This window comes from Macaca thibetana, chromosome 1 (assembly GCF_024542745.1).
Source record: "Macaca thibetana thibetana isolate TM-01 chromosome 1, ASM2454274v1, whole genome shotgun sequence".
In the NCBI taxonomy this organism is placed as follows: domain Eukaryota; kingdom Metazoa; phylum Chordata; class Mammalia; order Primates; family Cercopithecidae; genus Macaca; species Macaca thibetana.
This window is the reverse complement of record NC_065578.1, coordinates 5,796,391-5,820,335: the sequence shown is the minus strand read 5'-3', so window position 1 is coordinate 5,820,335 and position 23,945 is coordinate 5,796,391. Positions and strand designations below refer to the sequence as shown.

Here is a 23,945-nt window from a genome sequence, read left to right as displayed (position 1 = left end):
GGCTGGAGTGCAGTGGCGCAATCTTGGCTCACTGCAGCCTCTGCCTCCCAGGTTCAAGCAATTCTCCTGCCTCAGCCTCTCAAGTAGCTGGGACTACAGGCACCCGCCAACACGCCTGAATAATTTTTGTATTTTTAGTAGAGATGGGGTTCCGCCATGTTGGCCAGGCTGGTCACAAACTCCTGACCTCAGGTGATCCACCCACCTTGGCCTCCCAAAGTGCTGGGATTACAGGTGTGAGCCACCACGCCTGGCCCAGAAATAAATTTCTAAATGATGGAAATTTGGAAATGAAATATAAGTTGTACAAATGGACAAATGGCATAATATTATGTTTTACAAAGGGACTTTCATTATTCCTGATGAAAACACATGCCGGAGCTTACATTGGTTCCCTCCAGAAATCTCAATAAAATTTAAAAAAAAAATTATAAATGCTTATGGACAAAAGGAATGGAAGAAAAGATGATATCAGACAAAAGACATCAATGAAATTGTGGGAGATGTAAAATGGAGGGGCCCGTGCCACCTGGCAAGTGAGCTGGTTTGTGCTGCAGGACCCAGGAGTGGTCACGGATCGGAGGCTGAGCAGCAGTATTGATGATAGTCTTTAAAAAGAATAGGCAAGAACCCCAGATTTCCTTTCCCAGCCCACCCAGCCAAGCAACGACACCACCTCCACCACTACACGAAGTTTATTAACTCCAAAGGAAGACTTTAGAATCTCAATATCAGAACGTAGCTAGACACCAGATATTATTCCAAAAATGGGAATTTTGTGAACATTTGGGTACTGAGATGCTATTCCCAGATCCTTCCCCTGCAGGGCTTTTACCTTCCCCAGGCAGGAGAAAGAAGGAAAACTCTCTGGGAAAACCGATCCACTCAAGGTGGAAAAAAAATCTACAGATCTAACATCTGAGGACCTGACCTAATGACTTTCCATGACGCTCACCAGAAGAATAGCTTCGAACATGCACATGGAGCTCCCGTGGCTCCCATGAATAGACAGCCAAAGACTATTAGAGCTTTGAGGGAAGTCCACCCACAAAAAAAAAAAAAAAAAAAAAAAAAAAGACCAAAACATGGCTGGGCGCAGGGGCTCACACCTGTAATCCCAGCACTTTGGGATGCCAAGGCAGGTGGATCACCAGAGGTCAGGAGTTCAAGATCAGCCTGGTCAATATGGTGAAACCCCGTTTCTACTAAAGCTACAAAACTTAGCTGGACTTGATGGCAGACGCCTGTAATCCCAGTTACTTGGGAGGCTGAGGCAGGAGAATCACTTTAACCCAGAGGCAGAGGTTACAGTGAGCTGAGATCGCACCACTGCACTCCAGCCTGGGTGACAGAGTGAGACTCTGCCTAAAAAACAACAACAACAACAACAACAACAACAAAAAAAAAACCACCCATACAAGGTATATCACATGGAATTTCAGAACACCAAGAATAAATGCAATGCTTCCAAAGAGAGAAAGAAAAATACAGTTACAAAGCCTAGGACAGAATCAGTCTTAGTGCTAACAATACTGGGAAACTGAAGATGGTATAATAATGTCTTCAAAAGTCTGTGGAAAAATTTTTGCAATCTAGACTTTTATACCCAGCCAAACAATCTACCTATCAAACTATCAAATATACAGGTAGAATAAAAATATCCAAGTTCTCAAAAAACTGTGAGAAGATTTGGTCCATCAAAACAGTGGAATAAAACAGACAAAAGAACAGGAAACAAGGCATTCAGGAAACAGGGATGCCAATACTGGAGAGAGAAAAAGGGCTGTCCTACAGTGATGGTAGAGAGAAGATACAGGATTGGAGCAGGCCATATGATTCCATATATAAAATTCTAGAAAATGCAACTAATCTATAATAGATAGTGGACCAGTGGTTGCCTGGACATAGGGGTGAAGAGAGGAATAGATTATAAGAGAGATTGAGGAAACTTTTGAGTGTGCTGGAAATGCTCATTATTTTATTAATGGATTCATGGGTGTACATGCGTCAAAACTCATAAAATTGTTCACTTTAAATATATGCATTTTATTGCACCTTAAATCAGAATCCAGTTGTCAGAATCAATCAATAAAAAATAAAAAAACAACAATAAAAGGCCAACCCTAATACATAGACTCAGGGAAGGTCCTGAAGAGAGGGTTCTCATGCTCGTATGCCTCATCAAACACTGTCACAAATGCTACAAAAAAACACAACCTAGCACAATGGCCATCCCAACCTTACACAAAAAATACTTCTGCAAGGACATCTGCTCAGCAATTGCCTGTCCAACCTCAGACTCGTGCCACCCTTGTTATTGATCTTTGTAGCAAGGATAATTACGTCAAGACAATTATGTAATATTTGTCTTTTTTTTTTCTTTTTCTTTTTTTTGAGATGGAGTCTCCTTCTGTCGCCCAGTTTGGAGTGCAGTGGCGCGATCTTGGCTCCCTGCAACCTCCACCTCCTGGGTTCAAGTGATTCTTCTGCCTCAGCCTACTCGAGTAGCTGGGACTACAGGTGCGTCCCACCACACCCAGCTAATTGTTTTTTAATTTTTAGTAGTGACAAGGTTTCACCATGTTAGCTAGGCTGGTCTCAAATTCTTGACCTCGGGTGATCCACCCACCTCAGCCTCCCAAAGTGCTGGGATTACAGGCATGAGCCACTGCACCCCATCTCTTCCTCATTGTTTCCTGTAAACAATGTGTCTTCCTGTCTGAATATGCACACAGTTTACCACGGCATGCATATTTCCACTGCAATGCTCTATTCCCAAATAATACCTTTTTCTTTTGGAGAACTTCTCTCTCTTTGTTATTTAGGTTGACACTTTTCTTTTCCTTTTTCTTTTTTTGAGACAGAGTTTCGCTCCGTCACCAAGGCTAGAGTGCAGTGGCATGATCTCAGCTCACTGCAACCTCTGCCTCCTGGGTTCAAGTGATTCTCATGCCTCAGCCTCCCGAGTAGCTGGGATTACAAGCACCTGCCACCATGCCCAGCTAATTTTTGTATTTTTAGTAGAGATGGGGTTTCGTCATGTTGGCCAGGCTGGTCTCAAACTCCTGACCTCAAGTGATCCACTCGCCCCGGCCTCCCAAAGTGCTGGGATTACAGGTATGAGCCACTATACCCGGCGGTTGACACCTTTTCTACCAATAAAGCAGTAAAAAAAAAAAAAAAATTAGGAAAACAAGAGAATTGGTGAAGTGGAAGATTGGTCAGAGGTAACTATCCACAAAGAAGCCATAGAAATAAAAAGAAGCAAGATACAGAAGAGATAATAAAAAGCAGGTATGATATGCTCGAAAGGTCTAACGTGGTTTTTTTTGAGTCCCAAAATGAGAAGAAAGAATCCCTTTCCAATAGCTCTAACAGAACCTAAAGGAAGTGAAATGATGCCACCAAAGTGCTGGAAGACAAAATAACTGCTAAGACAAATTTTCTACCCAGAGAGAACATCCTTTATTAATGAAAATAAGAGAACGACATTTTCAGATTAGCAAAAGCTGAGAGAGTTCTCCCAGAGCAGGCCCCCGCAACTGAAAGAAATTCCGTAGGGAGTTTTTTGGGCTGAAGATCGATGACCTCCACATGGAAGCTCAGAGATGCAGCAAAGAATGAAGAACTAAGACGTTCAAGGAGTATTCAGAGAATAAGCGATACATTGTTTTCTGACTAGAACCAAAGATCTATAAAGGAAAGCCAGAGGGTATAAGGCTGAAAATATGTGAACTCAGATCACCAAGGGTCCTAAATGCCAGGCAGGAGGAAGAAGAAAGAGGAGCATATCTGGAGAAATATTCAAGTTAAGAGAACCCAGGCATGGTGATTTATGCTTGTAATCCCAGCAACTGGAGAGGCTGAGGTGGGAAGATCACGTCAACCCAGGAGTTCAAGGCTACAGTGAGGTATGATGATGCCACTGCACTCCAACCTGGGTGACAGAGTGAGACCTCATCTCCTAAAAAAAAAAAAAAGAAAGAAAAAGTTAAGAGAGAGAAAAAGCTGAACGGCCAAGGACAGAAAGGTTACAATGAAGAGAAGTCGGGTGATACTGTTATATAATGCCTAGTCCAGGCAGATGGCAAGAAAACAAGGCCACTGGGTTCAAGAAGTCATAGGAAACTTTGAGAAGGTGACATTCATGAAATGATGGGATGAGCAGAGAATTCAAGAGTGAGTGGTGGCCAGGCATGGTCACTCACATCTGTAATCCCAGCACTTTGGGAGGCTGAGGCGGGGGGATCACCTGAGGTCAGGAGTTTGAGACTAGCCTGGCCAACATGGTGAAACCCCATCTCTAATAAAAATACAAAAATTAGCTAGTTATGTTGGGAGGCTGAGGCAGGAGAATCACTTGAAACCGGGAGTCGGAGGTTACAGTGAGCCGAGACTGCACCACTGCACTCCAGCCTGGGTAATAGAGCAAGACTCTGTCTCAAAAACCAAAACAAAACAAAAAAAACCCACCAAGAGTGAGTGGTAAAGGAAGCAGAAGCAGTAGGTGCTTCCACTTAGAATTCTAACAAAGACCAAACTCTACTTCTCCAAAATAGGACCCTTGGTCACTCCCCTCCCAAGTCTGCCTCTTCCCCAGTCTTCCTCAGCTCCACAAACAGCCTTACTACCTGGTAACTCAAGCCAAAATACAGAAGTAGCTACCAATTCTCCTCTTTTCTTTATTCCCCGAGCCCAATCAATCAGTAATTCCTGTTGCCTCCAGTCCAATGTGTGGTCCATGCGTGACCATTCCCATTGCTCCTGGCTGAGTCCAAGTCCAAGGCCACCATCATCTCTTCCTTGGAACACTGCAATAGCCTCTGATGGGGCAGGGGTGAGGGGATGCTTCCATTCTTGCTCCTTTGAATCCAGTCTCCCTGGAGAGATCATTCAGGAGGGACAAAAATCAGACCATGTCACTTCCCTGCTTAAAAATCCTCAGTGGTTCCCCATTGTGGCCAGAATGAAATTTCAATTTCTGAGCACCATGTTTAAGGCCCCTGGTGATCCCGCCCTGGTGTGGCTTCTCCAACCTCCTTTCCTATCGCTCTCCCACCTTTGTCAGCTCTGTGCTCACCTGCTCTCTCCCTGGTCCCACACACTAAACTTGTTCCTGTCTCAAAGGCTTTGCCCTGGAAGATTCTTCCCCCAGGTCTTGCAAAGCTGGGTCCTTCCCATCATTCAGTTCAAAATCACCTCCTGGGATAGATCTTCCCAGACCAACCAATGTAGAGTACCTTTCCTCCACCACCACATCACTATGTTGTATTTTACTTACAGCACTGATCATCTGAAATTATCTTGTGTATTCACTAATTTGTTTCTTGTCTGCACCTCCCCCGTGCCACATTGAGTGTTAATTTCACTAGCACAGAACCCATTTCTCTCTTGTGAATTGCTGAAACTCCAGTGCCCATTTCAGCACTCTGTCTTCAAACTTAAGGATAAGAGGAATAGACACTAGGGTGGGGGGAACGTATAGGTTATTAATATGAGATGAAAATGAAAAGAGGCCGGGCGCGGTGGCTCAAGCCTGTAATCCCAGCACTTTGGGAGGCCGAGACGGGCGGATCACGAGGTCAGGAGATCGAGACCATCCTGGCTAACATGGTGAAACCCCGTCTCTACTAAAAAATACAAAAAACTAGCTGGGCGCGGTGGCGGGCGCCTGTAGTCCCAACTACTCGGGAGGCTGAGGCAGGAGAATGGCTAAACCCGGGAGGCGGAGCTTGCAGTGAGCTGAGATCCGGCCACTGCACTCCAGCTTGGGCGGCAGAGCGAGACTCCGTCTCAAAAAAAAAAAAAAAAAAAAAAGAAAATGAAAAGATTGCCAGGTAACACTGCAGTCCAGTTGAAGTTAGATAGCACAAACTCTGTATTTTCCAAGACTTTCTCCACCTACCCTTGACAGCCTGGGAGGGAGTAGAAAGGCTGATAACAGAGACAACACAAATTTTGGGCAGAGTCCAAGGACAAAGGACTGTATCACTGAAACGGCCAAGAAAGCAGACTGGAATGAGGTACCCCTAAGGGACCTGATGGATTGGGATAGATCAATACACAGAGACCGAGGACCTAAAGTCCCAAGCAATGAAAACCAGTCCCACAGGTGCCACGGAAGAATGACATTGCAGGTAAAATGCTGAATGGCGTTAGACTCTCAGCCCCTCTGGGCGGCTATCTCCGTAGAGGCAGGTGTGGCTCTTCCCCCGCGGTATCCCGACCCTTCTGTAAAGATCATCTTGGCTAAAGACTAGTCATTGAATACTCAGGAAGAAGATAACATCAAAAAAATTTAACTATTGAATGCTGGCAAATTTCCCCTTCTTTCCTTAAGCAAAGGACCTTTTTTCCCCCTATCTTCTTTAACAGGGTTGTCAGAGCTCATGAGGGAGAGGAAGGGCAGGCTATGAATGGCAAGCATGTACTAAATCCCAGTCTGGACTCAGTGACAAAGGAGTAATAAAAAGATTATAGGTAATTTTTCCTCCTGAATTATACAGAGGGTGTGGATTCAGCCTGGCTGTAGAAGGGGTGGGGCAGGCGGCCCACCTCTGCTCTCAGGAGCGTTACTCAAGAAAACGGGGAAAGCCTGCAAGGCCTCCAGTTGGGGTTACAAATCCTACAGGATTCTGGCCAGTGCGATGGCTCACGCCTGCAATCCCAGCACTTTGGGAGGCCAAGGCAGGCGGATCACGAGAATCGCTTAAACCTAGGAGGCGGAGGTTGCAGTGAGCCAAGATCATACCATTGCACTCCAGACTGGGCAACAGAGCGAGACTCCATCTCAAAAGAAAAAGCAGGATTCTCAGAAAAGTAGTTATTTAGTATATGTATATGTCCCCATGCAATATTCGTGTATATATATACATTCGTATATATATATTCGTGTATATATGTCTATTCATGTGTGTATATATACATTCGTGTGTGTGTGTATATATATTTTTTCATTTGTTTGTTTGTTTTTTGAGACAGGGTCTCAATCTATCGCCCAGGCTGGAGTGCAGTGGCACTATCACAGCTCACTGCAGCCTCGACCTCCCCAGGCTCTGGTGATCCTCCCATCTCAGCCTCCTGAGTGGCTGGGACCACAAGCATGTGCCACCATGCCTGGCTAATTTTTGCATTTCATGTAGAGTTGGGGGTTTCACCATGTTGCCCAGGCTTGTCTTGAACTCCCGGGCTCAAGAGATCTGCCCACCTTGACCTCCCAAAGTGACGCAATTACAGGCATGAGCCACTGCACCCAGTCCTTGGTATACTTACACTAAACAATTCTTCATTGTTTATCTAAAATTCGAATGTAACTGAGCATAGTGTATTTAATCTGGCAACTCTACCTCCAGTACTAGAGGGGGGGCCACAGCACTGGATTGAGTTATTAACAGAGAAACCTTCCTGAGTGGTTACACAGAGTAGCTGTGCTGGAAGTCAAAATGTTTTGGGGTCATTCTGAATATGAATCATGGTGGAGGTAAATATTCTTCTGTTTACTATTTACATATTCTTATGTTTATTAAGATATGTTTATTATGACATTCTTATGTTCACTATTTAAATATTCTTATGTTTATTATTTAAAGATGGGGCCAGGTAAGGTAGCTCACGCCTGTAATCCCAGCACTTTGGGAGGCCGAGGCAGGCAGATCACCTGAGGTCAGGAGTTCGAGACCAGCCTGGCTAACATGGCGAAACCCCCATCTCTACTAAAAATACAAAAATTAGCTGGGCATGGTGGCAGGCACCTGTAATCCCAGCTACTTGGGAGGCAGAGGCAGGAGAATCGCTTGAACCCAGGAAGCTGAGGTTGCAGTGAGCGAAGACTGTGCTACTGCACTCCAGCTTGTGAGACAGAGTGAGACTCCATCTTAAAAAAAAAAAAAAAAAAATGGCCAGGCGCAGTGGCTCACGCCTGTAATCCCAGCACTTTGGGTGGCCAAGGTGATCAGATCACTTGAGGTCAGGAGTTCAAGACAAGCCTGTCCAACATGGCAAAAAAAATACAAAAAAATTTTGTATTTTACTAAAAATACAAAAATTAGCTGGGCGTGGTGGCACATGCCTGTAATCCCAGCTAGTAAGAAGGTTGAGGTATGAGAATCACTTGCACCTAGGAGGCGGGGGTTGCCGTGAGCCGAGATCATGCCACTGCAATCCAGCCTGGGCAACAAAGTGAGACTCTGTCTCAAAAGAATAAATAAAATAAAGATGAGAGGATTTGTTAGCAGTTGCATAAATGTGTATATTACATATAATATTTGCATAAATATAAAATACATATGCCCATGTATATGTAGTTACATAAATATATAAGTTTATATTTAAATGTTACCTATTAAGTTTTGCTTTACGGCTATGTTACAGATTGTTCTGTAGTTTCACCCAACAAAAAGAAAACAAAAGGCCAGGAACGGTGGTTCACACCTGTCATCTCAGCACTTCGAGAAGCTGAGGCGGGTGGATCACTTGACACAGGAGTTCCAGACCAGCCTGGGCTACACAACAAGACCCTGTCTCTACAAAAAATACAAAGCTTAACCAGGTATGGTGGTGGGCACCTATAGTCCTAACTACTCTGGAGGCTGAGGTGGGAGAATCACCTAACCTTGGAGAGGTGGAGGCTGCAGTGAGCCACGATTGTGCCACTGCACTGCAGCCTGGGTGACAGAGTGAGACCCCGTCTCAAAAAAGAAAAAAAAAAAAGAAAAAGAAAAGAAAGAAAGAGAAAAGAAAAAGAAAACAAAGCACAAGGCATGAGTTAAAGCGGCTGGGTTTTGTCAGTTGCTCTGGCGTGAGTAGTTTGTTGGATGTGCATCTTTAACTTATAAATTTGTACTGCCCCTGGTTTCCATTATTTTGCCCGTTGAAGATTAGGGTTTTGGAGGAGAGAAACGAGAGAGCCAGCCTCAGAAATAGAAACATTCCTCAAGCCTGTGGTGCATCTAAGTTAGCTTTCTATTTATCACCACCACTTTCCAAGTAACCATAACACAAAATCTCGTGGGCCCAAGAGAGGACAGTCACAGAGCATTCCTGAGTCACTATTTATCTTGTTTGAGTGGTGATAAAAACCAGGTCATTCTCAATCATAGAAACACAGACCTGGGCGTAGTGAAACATATGTTATGTTCCATTTATATAATTCCTAGAGGCTGTGTTTTCCAAAGCAGAGGAGGGATGGCAAAGAACTTCTCTACCCAAGTGAGCATTATGGCCCAATTAATGTCTACAAACCTAAGGAAAAAAGGAATGTCTCAACATTGTCGTTTTTCCCCCCAGTCTCTCTGTATGAAATTCTTGGCCGGGCGCGGTGGCTCACGCCTGTAATCCCAGCACTTTGGGAGGCCGGGGCAGGTGGATCACGAGGTCAGGAGTTCAAGACCAGCCTGGCCAATATGGTGAAACTCCGTCTCTACTAAAAATACAAAAATTAGCTTGGTGTGATGGCGCATGCCTGTAGTCCCAGCTGCTTGGGAGGCTGAGGCAGGAGAATCACTTGAACCCGGAAGGTGGAGGTTTCAGTGAGCCGAGATCGCGCTATTGCACTCCAGCCTGGGTGACAGAGGGAGACTCCGTCTCAAAAAAACCAAAGAAATTCTTAAAGACTGTCAAATGTCAGCATGCAGTTTGGCCCTAACTACAGCTCTTTTCTCTGCAAAGGAGAAAAAGGAAAAGCCCAAACATTGGTGAAAGAGCTGATGGACCATGGAAGCTGCTGTGGGGAAGCTTCACACAACTAAAGAAATAGCCCTTAATTTACAACCTGGGCTGACAGTTTGTTTCAGGCTGACTCAACCCACCCGAACAATCTGTCTCAGCACACCTAAGTGTCTCATGCCAAAAGATCCTAAGAGGGCTGGGCAACTTGGAAGGGATGAGACACAGGCCCAGATGGTGCACATCTGGCCAAAAATTAGAAAGAGAAAGAAATCAGCCTCTCAAATCCACAGACAGGTGTTCGGGGCTTCCCAGGAGACCTGCTTATGAAGGGCAATGGGGATGGCTCTGGACTGGTGGTTAGTAAAGGAACAACAAAGGTTTCTGAGACTTGGCGCAGGTCAGCGGGAACCAAACAGGTGGCAAGAGTGGGCTGCTGTCCACCTTTCCTTGACAATGGCATAATTTCAAAGACGTTTAAATTATTTAGATTATTGTAACCAAGACATCTTTAATAATGCACCAAACAGCAGGCACCAGGTTGAAATCAATTAGACTCCACCGATAAATTATGAGGGAGAAATTTACAGGAGAATGGCTCCGGGGTAGGGACTGCAGGTACACATGCCTGCCAGAGACAATTATATCAGGAACCAAATGGGTATTGCCTCGTCATTTAAGCAGCAGAAAAGATGGCCAGGTGCTCCTAAATTAGAGCAATAACAAATAACTAAAACGAGGAGGCCTGTTCTGGGCAGGAAGGCTGCTGGATGCCCAAGAGAAAAGACAATGGAGGTAGGAACAAATCTCATTTTGGGGATATTTGGGATCCGGATGCGCCCTGCACTGGGGGCACCTTGCGCTTCTTCCAGGAGTTTGGGGGCAATGGGGTAACAGGTGGTGTCACCGGGGTTTGTCTCCCAGAGGATGACAACCTCCTAGAGCTGACTTCAAAGTTTCCCTTTCTAGGCAGGACGCGGTGGCTCATTCCTGTAATTCCAGCACTTTGGGAGGATCACCTGAGGTCAGGAGTCCAAGACCAGCCTGGCCAACATGGTGAAACCCTGTCTCTACCAAAAATACAAAAAAAATTAAGCGGGCGCGGTGGTGGGCGCCTGCAGTCGCAGCTACTCGGGAGGCTGAGGCAGGAGAATCGCTTGAACCCGGGAGGTGGAGGTTTCAGTGAGCCGAGATCGCGCTACTGCATTCCAGCCTGGGCGAAACAGTGAGACTCCGTCTCAAAAAACAAACAAACAAACAAAAAGCAAAGTTTGTCTTTCTAGTCTAGGGAGTCCTGGTGGCTGGATCTCAGGCCCCCGAGGACCCAGCCACGCTGCGTGCCACGCGTCCATTGGGAGCACGAGAAGAGATCCGCGTGGTCACCCAGCCAAGGCTGCCTCGGCGCCGCGTCCCGCCCTATGCCGCGCGAGGGCGCAAAGCGCAGGCGCACTCCTGCCGGGCGCGGACGGCTCCGGGCCGCCAGGGGCCGCTGTGGCGCAGCCGGGCTGGCCCGCGCTGTCCCTGCCGCGGATCACTGGCCCCTCTTGAGGACGGCCTTGCCGGTTTGGCGGGGTGAAAGGTTGCGAAGATGGCGACGGCCTTGAGCGAGGAGGAGCTGGACAATGAAGACTATTACTCGTTGCTGAACGTGCGCAGGGAGGTGAGGCCAGCGGCTGGACGCTCTGGGGGCTGAGGCCGAGCCCGGTCGTTCGGAAGGGCCAGGCTGGCGGCGGCCGCCCACCCCCGCCACGGGAGGCTCGGGTCCGGCGGGGAGGCCGCGTGACCCCGGCGACGTGCGCGCCAGCCGGCCGACGGAGCCGTCCCCACTGCCCAGATTCTCCCACCGGGTGTGCCGGGTCCGGCCTCCCCCCCAGCTCTTGGAGGCCAGTGCGTCGCGTGCACTGTGTCCGGGCAGGGCCAGAGGTCTCCGAACCCACAAGAGGAAACAGGGTCCCCGAGGAGGGTACCGGGGTGGGGTTCGCAGTCCTCTGAGATCTCGTCCCGCGCTCAGCCCACATACCCGTCCTGGCTGAGGGGCTGTGTCATCGCCCGCCGCCAGCAGGATGGCAAACTGAGTCTCACCCACCAAGGTCAAGGCCACTAGGGAAACGTCCTTACGGCTTTATCCGTTCCCCGAGTCTTTCGTGGGAACTCCCTGCCTCTGAAGTGGGTCCAGCCTCAGAGGCACGCGTCTCGTGCCCTCTTTCATTCCCCTGGACCCGCTTTCCTGAAATTGAAGGCAGAGCCTCCGGGATACAGACCCTCGGCTGGGAGGCTGCAGATTAGGAAGAAGCTCTAGGCCAGAAAAGAAGTGGTGCCCTAACAACACTTTTAACATTCACACCAAGCACTTGTACCCAGTCTTCTCAACGAATAAAAGAGAACACAAGAGAGTCTCACATAGTCTGGCAGTAGTAGGGCCCCACTACACCTCCTTTCTTCATGACTAGTCTGGAGGTGAGATAGATTTGAAGGACGAGAAGGCTTCGGGGGTCAGGTCATAAGGTAAATCGGTTTCTCTAAGCTGGTAGGTCCGGATTTTTCAGCCCTGCCAGAGAATTCCTAATTCCATCTCTCAGGTTTTCCAGTGGTAATGAAAGCTAGCCAAGTTCGGCTATGCTAATCAAAGCGGGTTCAGTGTGTGTCGTCAGTAAATATTGGTCTATGTGATATTAATAATACTAACTTGGCCGGGAGTGGTGGCTCACGCCTGTAATCCCAGCACTTTGGGAGGCTGAGGCGGGTGGATCACGAGGTCAAGAGATCGAGACCATCCTGGTAACACGGTGAAACCATGTCTCTACTAAAAATACAAAAAATTAGCCGGGCGTGGTGGCGGGCGCCTGTAGTCCCAGCTACGCGGGAGGCTGAGGCAGGGGAATGGCGTGAACCCGGGAGGTGGAGCTTGCAGTGAGCCGAGATCTCGCCACTGCACTCCAGTCTGGGAGACACAGCGAGACTCCGTGTCAAAAAAAAATAAAATAATACTAACTTACCTTGTGTGGGACCGCTATGCTGAATGAATTTTGTACTGTTATCTCATTTAATTCTGAGGATAGTCCTTAAGGTAGGTATTATGATAGCCCTTGATTTACACCTGAGGAAACCAAGGCATAGAGAGATTAAGTAGTGTGTCTAAAGTCACACTACTAGAAAATGCAAGAGCCTGAACTCAACCCAGGCAGTCTGACTCTGGAGCCCAGCTTGTGAGCTCCCTGCTATTCTGTCACTTTACCTTACCAGTCCTTGGATTACAAAGCTGCTAGTTCTAGTACTGTATCCTTGAGTGTCACGTGCATCCGTGTGAGGAGACCACCAAACAGGCTTTGTGTGAGCAATAAAGCTTTTTAATCACCTGGGTGCAGGTGGGCTGAGTCCAAAAAGAGAGTCAGCAAAGTGTGGTGGGATTATCATTAGTTCTTATAGGTTTAGGATAGGCGGTGGAGTTAGGAGGAGTTTTTTGTGGACGGGGTGGATCTTACAAAGCACATTCTCAAGGGTGAGGAGAATATTAGAGTACTCTCTTGAGGGCGGAGGAATATCACAAAGTACATTATCAAAAGGGCGGGGAGCCCGTATTGTCGTAAGGCCAATTGATCAGTTAGGGTGGGGCAGGAACAAATCACCATGGTGGAATGTCTTCAGTTAAGGCTGGACCTGACTGTTTTCACTTCTTTTGTGGCTCTTCAGTTGCTTCAGGCCATCTGGATATATACCTGCAGGTCATAGGGTATATGATGGCTTAGCTTGGACTCAGAGGCTTGACACTGAGCACCACGTGTAAGAATCCCTCAAATGTATGGGCCACTATACTATGAGAATGTCCAGTGAAATATCTTTGGAAATTGCAGATTTTGTTAGGCTGCCATAGGGCACCTGGGGGTTCTTGTTCTCATTAATCAACACTTTGGGCTAATCACTTCTTTTTTTTCTTTTCTTTCTGTTTTTGTTTTTTTTTTTTAATTATACTTTAAGTTCTGGGATACATATGCAGAACGTGCAGGTTTGTTACATAGGTACACATGTGCCATGGTGGTTTGCTGCACCCATCAACCTGTCATCTAGGTTTTAATGGGCTAATCACTTCTTTAGCCTTCAGTTTCTTTCCCTTTAAATGAAGATGTCTGGCTAGTTATTCTTTTTTTCCAGTTTTTAGAAGTCAAGCAATAAATGAAGCCAGCCTTTCTGAAATCATGCATACTTAGTCTGGGTTGTCAGTAATTGAGCAGCCATTTATCAGGCGTACTGAACCTTAGGTAGCTGCAGATGATCAAGCAGGTCTAGAATAATAGTTTTAGCCGGAGTCCTAGGTAAACATTTTGTCAAAGGTGTACCTTGAAACTGCTGAAATTGTAGGGCCTGTCATTGTTTTTGGACTTACGGATGGGAGCCAAAGAAATTTTATTTGTTTGGTTTTTTGTTTATTTGTTTGTTTAGAGACAGGGTCTCGCTCTGTTGCCCAGGCTGAAGTGCAGAGGTGGATCATGGTGCACTGCAAGCTTGACTTCCCCGGGCTCAGGTGCTCCCACCTCAGCCTTGCTAGTAGCTAGGACCACAGGCACATGCCACTATGCCCAGCTAATTTTTGTATCTTTTGTAGAGACACGGTCTCTCTTTGTTGCCCAGGTTGGTGTCCTGAGCTCAAGCCATCCTCCCATCTCTGCCTCCCAATGTGCTGGAATTACAGGCATGAACCACCATGCCTGGCTAGGCCTGTCGCTGTTATTAGACTTAAGGATGAAGTATATATACATATATATGTGTGTGTGTGTATATATACGTATATATGTGTGTGTATATATTTTTATATAAGTAAATATATATATTTATATAAAATATATGTATATATTATATATATATATTTAGACTTTACCCAGGCTGGAGTGCAGTGGCATAGTCATGGTTCACAGCAGCCTCCACGTTCCCCAGCTCAGGTGATCCTCCTACCTCAGTCACCAGAGTGGTTGGTATTACAGGCACACACCATCACACCCGGCTGATTTTTGTAATTTTTGTAGAGACAGGGTCTCACTGTGTTGCCGCGGGTGGTCTCAAACTCCTGAGCTCAAGCAGTCCGCCCATCTCAGCCGCCCAAAGTGCTGGGATTACAGGCATGAGCCACTGCACCCAGCCAAGAAATATCTCTTTAAAAAATTTTGTTTTACTTCTCCCAGTGAGTGAAGGCACTTTCCATATTTATGGCTATATGACTATAGGTTACATCCATATGAAACATGCCCCTTTGCAGAAGACACTTTCTGTTGTCTTTGTCAGCAAACTTGGTGTTAAATGTCATACTCAGGTGTGATGTGCTGGTTTTCTGTCCTGGGATTCCACTAGAAGCTCTGAATGTAATGTCTGGACTTGATATTTACTGGAATTTATTGTGTGAAATCAAATGTGAAGTTGAAATAACGTGATTTAGCTGGAAAAAAGTCAGGGTAATCTTAATTCTTACATGTGTGGTTGGAAGAATATCTTAATACCTGTTTGTCTGTTTGCTGTCAGTTCTAGAGTAGTTGCCATTTAAGTATAGCTGTGAGAGGCAAGGCCCTCTTCCCACTTCAGAGTACCTTCAAAAGAGTGTCTTCAAAACTCTTAATGTTCAGTAGAGTTCAGAGACTTTTCTTTAGAAATCTCAAATGGAAACAACTCCAGACAAAACCAGGGAATCCTACTTTAAAATTATAAGCATAATAGAGGTATATAATTGGATTAATATAGAAATGTCAAAAATCAGCTGAAGAATCTCCCTCTCCAGGTTTTTAAACTTTAAAATATCCCTTTAAATTTATATTCTAGAGCAGGGATCCTCAACCCCCTGGCCATGGACCAGTACTGGTCTGTGACTTGTTAGGAACTGGGCCGTACAGCAGGAGGTGAGTGGTGGGCAAGCAAGCGGTTAGCATCCGGCGGGCAAGCGTTACCGCCTGAGCTCTGCCTGTCAGATTGGTGGTGGCATTAGGTTCTCATAGGAGCACAAACCCTATTGGGAACTGCACATGCAAGGGATCTAGGTTAAGTGCTCCGTAGAAGAATGTAATGCCTGATGATCCCAGGTGGAACAGTTTCATTCCACTCCCACTAGTCTGTGGAAAAATTATCTGTCAGTACCTGGTATTAAAGATTGGAGATCCCACTGTTGCTGCTGTTGGAGAGAGTGAAGCAGGCAGCTGGACAGGACCCCCCATACTCCTATTACAAGACCCGATGATCTTTAATGATTCTCCTTCTAGATTTCCTGTTTACAGAGCAGGACCATCATCTGTCCTGCCTGCCTCACATTGAGAGGAGCGAGTAATTTATCATTACCTGGGCGCACCAAAACCAGACTGGTTTTCTGGTTTAGTGTTAGATGCATCATCTGGTGCCTAAAATCTAACTTCTCTGAGATTTCCAGGATGATTTTTGCAAAATGTATTTGGAGAAAGGATTCCTTAACTATAAATCAGAGTTAAATTTACCTGATCCTTTAATTAGGAACTTAGTTGACACATTTCAAACCTAATTTATTCCCAAGACAAATGGCTACAGTTCTTTGTCAGTGTCTTTGAAAGAATTTCATTTTTGCAGTGTTTATAACCTGTTTGAAGATCTCTGGTCCCAATTTGTTTTAACCTTAAGGAGCCACCCTTCTTTTCAAGTTTTAAACACTTTTGGAAAAACACAGTTAAGTAAAAACTGAAGTTGTTAATAAATAAAAAAGGTTTTTCTTGCAGTCCATTATGGAGGTCAGTGTTCTGGCATCTTCATCCTTCCAGAACAGCCATGAAACTAGAAGTACAAAAGTATCACCTGCCAGTAAAAAGTTTACCCCAAGCCCCTGCATTTTCTTTCCTTCTCTGGTACAGGGTAGATCATTATTTTCACAATTTTGGGTTGTCTGGGTTTCTTTGGCTGCAAGTTACAGCCACAGAGTAAGGCCCACCTGTTGAGTTTGAATTGCAGACTGAGAGAAAGGGCTAGAAAAGTAGAGGAAGGTCCCCTGGTCACTCTCAAGATTGTCCTAGGGTCAAAGTCACCCACAAAGAAGGAGGCAGTAGACCCTCCTATCAGGACCGCTGACTCAGCCATCTGCAGAAATTGACGTGTAAAAGGCTCAGCTGTGCCAGTTTGAGCCACTCAAATCCCTAAAGCGGTGAGGCTGGTATGTGTTTACGCATTCATTGCTTTCTTATCAAACCTCATGATGGGCAGTTAATTTTGTCTCAATAAGAGAAATAAAGATGGCTCTGAAAAGGTCAATTCCTTCATTTTCCATCTACTACATTACGTTAAAGTTTGATATTTATAATGACTCCAGTTAAATGTTTGCCTTGGGCACATAGAGTTAAGCCTCAGTTGTCCAAAAACAACTTATCCAGATGTCCGCATTCCGTAGCATGTTCTGTAAGCCAAGAGGCTGAGGAGCAAAAATTTCAGCCCATGCTGCCTGCCTCTTGTGTGACTTTCAACAAGTCATTTAACCTCAGCCTCTACTTGCCTGCAGAATGGAGGCACCAGTACTTCTTAGTTAACAATGGGATAGAGGGAGGCCACCAGGTAGGGCTTTGCAGCCAGAGTCCAGTATTCAAATCCCATTTTACTCCTCTGGAAGTTTTGTGCTTCAAGGCTAGTAATTTAACCTTTCTGCTTCTCAATTTCTGTCTTTTTGAGATGGAGTCTCACACTGCCACCCAAGCTGGAGTGCAATGGCGCGATCTCGGCTCACTGCAACCTCTACCTCCTGGATTCACACAGTTCTCCTGCCTCAGCCTCCCGAGTAGCTGGGATTACAGGCACACATCACCACACCCAGCTAATTTTTTGTTTTTTTAGTAGAGGTAGGGTTTCACTATGTTGGCCAGACTGGTCTCAAACTCCTGACCACATGATCCACACGCCTCAGCCTCCCAAAGTGCTGCGATGACAGGCGTGAGCCACCGTGCCTGGCCATCAGTTTCTTTAATGTTGAAATGTAGGTAACAGGTAATAATGTCTTATGCACTTACTGTAGGCCAGGATGACCTGTGTGGTATGTGTATTGCTAGGTGCTGAGGATGTCTATAAAGTGCCTGGCATAAGTAGTTGTTTAGTTAATACTTATTGTTGTTATTTCTTGAATTTTGATAAGTTTGAAGTTTTACTTATTTTTAAAAAAGACATAAGGATTGGGGGGTGGCTCACACCTGTAATTCCAGCACCTTAGTAGGCTAAGGCAGGAGGATAGCTTGAGGCCAGGAGTTTGAGATCAGCCTGGGTGACATAACATAGCGAGACCCCGTTGTTAATTTAAAAAATATTTTTTCGAGACGGAGTCTTGCTGTGTTGCCCAGGCTGGAGCACAGTGGCGCAGTCTTGGCTCATTGCAAGCTCTGCCGCCTGGGTTCATGCCATTCTCCTGCCTCAGCCTCCCGAGTAGCTGGGACTATAGGCGCCCACTACCATACCTGGCGAATTTTTTATTTTGTATTTTTAGTAGAGACGGGGTTTCACCGTGTTAGCCAGCATGGTCTCGATCTCCTGACCTTGTGATCTGCCCACCTCGGCCTCCCAGAGTGCTGGGATTACAGGCATAAGCCACCATGCCCAGCCAAAAAAAAATTTTTTTAACTAGCCAGGCATGGTGGCGTGCACTGTAACCTGTAGTCTAGCCTAAGGTGGGAGTGCAACCGAAAAGCGGATCAGTTGTTCACTGCATGCAGAGTCCAGTTAACAAGATTGAGACTGCATACAAAGCCAGTGAATTTACTCCGAAGCCAGCTTGGGCAAGGGGCACAATGTCCTGCTGTACCACTTGTGGAGCAGAAAGCGGGCACTTTTATAAGGTATAGGAGAAAATGAGCAAGGGCGGGGTCCTCTTGCTGTCTGGGCACTTTATCTACCTGGCAGTTGAGTTGGCACCTTCCTGGGCAGAAATAAGTAACAGTGGCCATGGGGACATGATTTGGTCTGCAGATCCACCGTCAAGAGATCTGTCTTGGAGCACATAGATGAACTTGCCCCATAGAGGATGTCTGGTGAGGGGGAGGGGAAAGGTTATATTTGCATTTCTTTCTTTTTTTTTTTTTTTTTTTTTTTTTTTTTTTTTTTTTTTTTTTTTTTGAGACGGAGTCTTGCTCTGTCCCCCTGGCTGGAGGGCAGTGGCGCGATCTCGGCTCACTGCAAGCTCCGCCTCCCGGGTTCCCGCCATTCTCCTGCCTCAGCCTCCCCAGTAGCTGGACCTACAGGCGCCCGCAACCGCGCCTGGCTAATTTTTTGTATTTTTAGTAGAGACGGGGTTTCACCGTGGTCTCGATCTCCTGACCTTGTGATCCGCCCGCCTCGGCCTCCCAAAGTGCTGGGATTACAGGCATGAGCCACCGCGCTGGGCCTATATTTGCATTTCTAAAGGGCTAAGTAGGAAACAGGGTACAGGGGAAAGGGGGAGAGGAGAAAATAATTAAACTATCTCTTAGAAACATGGGGCCGGGCATGGTGGCTCACGCCTGTAATCCCAGCACTTTGGGAGACCTGTAATCCCAGCACTTTGGGAGACCGAGGCCGGCAGATCACTTGAGGTCAGGAGTTCAAGACCCGCCTGGCCAGCATGGTGAAACCCCATCTCTACTAAAAATGCAAAACTTAGCCGGACTTGATGGCAGGCGCCTGTAATCCCAGTTACTCAGGAGGCTGAGGCAGGAGAATCTCTGCTGGGAAGTGGAGGTTGCAGTGAGCAGAGATCACGCCACTGTGTTCCAGCCTGAGCAACAGAATGAGACTCCGTCTCAAAAAAAAGAATAATGGGAGTACTTGGTTACAGGAGGATTGCTTGAACCCAGAAGTCTGAGGCTGCAGTGAGCTACAGTCACACCACCACGCTGTAGGCTGGGCAAGAGAGCAAAACTGTCTATAAAAAGCAAGACTCTGTCTATAAAAATAATAAATAAAAGGCCAAGCATGGTGGCTCATGCCTGTAATCTCAGCACTTTGGGAGGCCGAGGTGGGCGATCACAAGGTCAGGAGTTCGAGACCAGCCTGGGCAACGTGGTGAAACCCCATCTCTACTAAAAATACAAAAATTAGCCAGGTGTGGTGACGGGCGTCTGTAATCCTAGCTACTCGGGAGGCTGAAGCAGGAGAATTGCTTGAACCTGGGAGACGGAGTTGGCAGTAAACCAAGATCACACCACTGCACTCCAGCCTGGGTGACAGAGTGAGAATCCATGTAAAAAATAATAATAATAATAATAAATAAATAACATTTAAAATGTAAAAGACATACATGTTCGTAAAAAGCCTTGGTATGCTTCATCCTAGCTAAGGATGAACTTTGCTGTCCACTTGTAATATTACTAAAAATTATAGTGCTAGAATGTATGCTAAGCATTAGTTTATGAAATTTCTGAGGCTGACCATGGTGACTCATGCCTGTAATCCCAGCACTTTGGGAGGCGGAGGTGGGCGGATCACCTGAGGTCAGGAGTTTGAGACTAGCCTGGTCAACATGGCGAAACCCCCTCTCCACTAAAAATACAAAAAAAAAAAAAAATTAGCTGGGCGTGGTGGTGCTCACCTGTAATCCCAGTTACTCGGGAGGCTGAGACAGGAGAATTGATCGAACCCAGGAAGCGGAGGTTGCAGTGAGCCAAGATTGTGCCACTGTACTCCAGCCTGGGCGACAGAGCAAGACTATCAAAAAAAAAAGAGAGACTGGGCGCAGTGGCTCACACCTGTAATCCCAGCACTTTGGGAGGCTGAGGCGGGCAGATCACCTGAGGTCAGGAGTTTGAGACCAGCCTATCCAACATGGAGAAACCCCATCTCTACTAAAAATACAAAAATTAGCCAGGTGTGGTGGCAAACGCCTGTAATCTCAGCTACTCAGGAGGCTGAGGCAGGAGATTCACTTGAACCCGGAGGCAGAGGCTGTGGTGAGCCGAAGTTGTGCCACTTCACTCCATCTTGGGCAACAAGAGCAAAACCGTGTCTCAAAAAAAAGAAAAGAAAAGAAATTCCTGAAGCTTTTTTTACTTTATTTTCAAAACACTGAGTTTGTTCTCTTTAAAAGACAGTGATCTCTCTGAACTTGTGCTTCCTGGAAAGTTGACATGGGGATAGGGAGCTTTCCTGAGCCAAGCAGAGAGGAGGCAGAGCTGGGAGCAGGAGTGGGCTCAAGAGGGTGCTGGGGACGTGGAGTTTAGAGAAGCTGCCTGTGCGCAGGGAGGGAGCTGTTGAGGACGCCCCACCACTTCCAATGTCATCTCATAATGTGATTGGCAAACATGAGGTTACATTTTACAGTGTGTTTCCTTAATGGCCTATAAGCCACTTATTTTCTGCTTTGGGCATTTCAAACAATTGCTTCTTGAAATGTTAATGCTCTAATTTTGCATTATCTACCAAAACACCTCTTTTATTTTCTTTCTTAAAGAGAATTCAATGGAAAACTTTTGTATTCGCTGTGAATTTAGTAATAAAATAATGGAAAACAGGGGACACGAGAGCAACATGCTTTACTTGGCTGTAGAATTTGGGTCTGCTTTTTATTAACCTTTCATTTTAATTTTACTTATTTACACCTTACCTTGTTTAAGAAAGGATGTAAGACAACAGATAAATAAATAAAATAGCATATATTTTTTAAAGGAGACACACATTTCTTAAAAAGAAGACAACTGAGAACATTGCTGCTTTATTACCACTGTTAATGGCACACGCCTGGTACAGGTTGCACTCGGTGGAAGGAGCTTGCAGCTTGGAGTAGAACCTCCTTTGAGATGAAAATCTGACAGCTGGATTCCGGTTTGGCTCATGGACTGTTGGAACCACTTCTGCATGTTTTGAGTGTACAGCGTACCCTCCTAGTTGACAGGAGCCAGAAAATTCTTCAGTAAAATGCCAAGCCAATAGAAATCAACCACAAGAAGTCTGCATGAGTAGGCAGGGTATAACAGATGAACACGGACGAGAGAAGGTATAAGGTCAGGCTTTTAGGGAGAAATAAGCCAATTTCTTACTGTTAAGATAGGATCTGAGCCATCAATTTTGGTCCAACTCTGGAGCTTGTTTCTAGAGACTGGGGCCTTTTTATTTTCTATTCGTCTCAAGGGCAACAAATAAATATATGAACATGATCAGGAAGAGTAATGAAAACGCAGTTGTACCATGGTAGCAAAAGATTTCCTAAGCCCTTGGAATGACCTCTGATGGGGAGTCAGGATGTTTGCTCCTTTGGCCCATGTGTTCTTGAATTCTGTGATTGTAGCCAAGGTGTGTGCTGCAGGACTTGATTCCTCCTCTGCCCCATACACCTTGCAGCAGGTGATGTGCTTCCTGCCTTTGTTTTTTTTGTTTGTTTGTTTGTTTTTTGTTTGTATTTGGAATTCTGTTGTTACTAATTGTGTTAATCGTTTTTTTCAAATTTATATTGCCATCTTGTAAGTATTGTGTTCTGTGAGTTTTGTAAATTTTTTCCTTAACTCTGGGTTAAGTAGAACTCACTTAAGTTTCAAAAATTACTCCTATTTGTAGAAACTTTTTAGAATTATTTTATCAGTCTCTCTGTTCAGCTTTTCTGACTCATTTGTGATTTGATTATTTATCTGCTAAGCTCTTTCCAAAGTGAAACTTAAAATGGCTGTAGGAGCCAAACTTCCAAAATCAGTGTAGGTCAAGCTGACCTCTGTCCTCAGCAAAGATGTGATAGAATTCAGGGTTTGTTTTTTTTTTTTTTTTTTTTTTGAGTTGGAGTCTCGCTCTGTCACCCAGGCTGGAGTGCAGCGGCACGATCTCAGCTCACAGCAAGCTCCACCTCCCAGGTTCCCACCATTCTCCCGCCTCAGCCTCCTGAGTAGCTGGGACTACAGGCGCCCGCCACCACGCCCGGCTAATTTTTTTGTATTTTTAGTAGAGACAGGGGTTTCACCGTGTTAGCTAGGATGGTCTCGATCTCCTGGCCTCGTGATCCGACCGCCTCGGCCTCCCAAAGTGCTGGGATTACAGGCGTGAGCCGCCACGCCCGGGCAATTCAGCGGTTTTAAGTGAAGGACAGCTGAAATCACCTAGCCCACCCCTTGCATGTTTAAACATCAAGGAGCATTCATTGGTGGTGATCTGAATGTCCAGGGACAGTGGTGGAGCTTCAAAAGGGGTCATTGTGAAGATAGCACAGCCGCAGGAGTCAATCCAAGTTTGAGTTTTTAGCAGGTTTTGTAGGGGCAAATTACCTAACCTATCTGAGCCCGTTCATGCATAAAATCCAGACAGTTTTACTGTCGTAGAGCTTTTGTGGGAATGAAGTGGGAGTGCATGGAAATGCTTGACATAGCAGTGGACATATGCCTGTAACATGAATGCCGTGTATTTCTCTTAGTGTCATGAGCATAGCCATTAATAAGGAAGGCTCTTACTAGTTAGTATATAATTTGGTTGATCCTTGATCTGGTATGTATATATTGTAAATGCCTCTTCCCTCTCTCTATGTTGCCTTTCACTTTCATGAACTGAAGTTTGGTTTGAGTTAGGCTACACATTATTAACTTCTAACCATCTTTCAGGTTAGAGGTCCATAACCACATAAACTCCTCCTCCATCTTCAACAAGTCACTTGATCTTTTCAGTCCTTGGGATTTTTATCTGTAAAATGGGAATCTGATACCAACTTCAAGGCATTTTGAGTATTAAAGTATTGGCCGGGCGTGGTGGGTCACGCCTGTAATCCCAGCACTTTGGGAGGCCGAGGCGGGCAGATCACGAGGTCAGGAGATTGAGACCATCCTGGCTAACACGGTGAAACCCCGTCTCTACTAAAAATACAAAAAAATTATCCGGGCTTGGTACTGGGCGCCTGTAGTCCCAGCTACGTGGGAGGCTGAGTCAGGAGAATGACGTGAACCCGGGAGGCGGAGCTTGCGGTGAGCCGGGATTGTGCCACTGCACCCCAGCCTGGGCAACAGAGTGAGACTCCGTCTAAAAAAAAAAAGTATTAAGTGAGGAAATAGTGGAATTTTTTTGTTAGCTGTAAATCTGTATAAATGCATTTGTGACACTATTGACAAGTCTTTAAAGCTCTGTGATGCTTTTCGGTCCTTTTTCACCTTGCCAGTTGCACGTTCCCTGTCCTTACATAGCTCTTTGTCCAGGTTCAGTCCTCACCTCCTTGGATTTTTTTTTTTTTTTTTTTGAGATTGAGTTTCGCTCTTGTTGCCCAGGCTGGAGTGCAATGGTGCAATCTTGGCTCACCGCAGCCTCCGCCTCCTGGGTTCAAGCGATTCTCCTGCCTCAGCCTCCTGAGTAGCATGCGCCACCATGCCTGGCTGTTT

At 45.9% G+C, this 23,945-nt stretch overlaps 2 protein-coding genes across 3 annotated transcripts in view; both read left to right on the top strand.

Annotated features, from left to right (window-relative positions):
• Positions 1-23,945, top strand: part of PLEKHG5 (pleckstrin homology and RhoGEF domain containing G5) — a 614,078-nt gene that overhangs the window by 362,705 nt on the left and 227,428 nt on the right. The window lies entirely within an intron of this gene.
• The window catches only part of DNAJC11 (DnaJ heat shock protein family (Hsp40) member C11), a 708,487-nt gene that overhangs the window by 624,301 nt on the left and 60,241 nt on the right, over positions 1-23,945 (top strand). The window contains exon 2 of one of the 2 annotated variants that reach the window (XM_050787294.1): positions 11,230-11,323. In XM_050787294.1, coding sequence (XP_050643251.1) covers positions 11,252-11,323 — 72 coding nt within the window. In that variant the 5' untranslated portion in view covers positions 11,230-11,251. Of the gene's footprint in view, positions 1-11,209; positions 11,324-23,945 lie in introns of those variants that run through there. The other variant, XM_050787292.1, reaches the window with a different exon arrangement.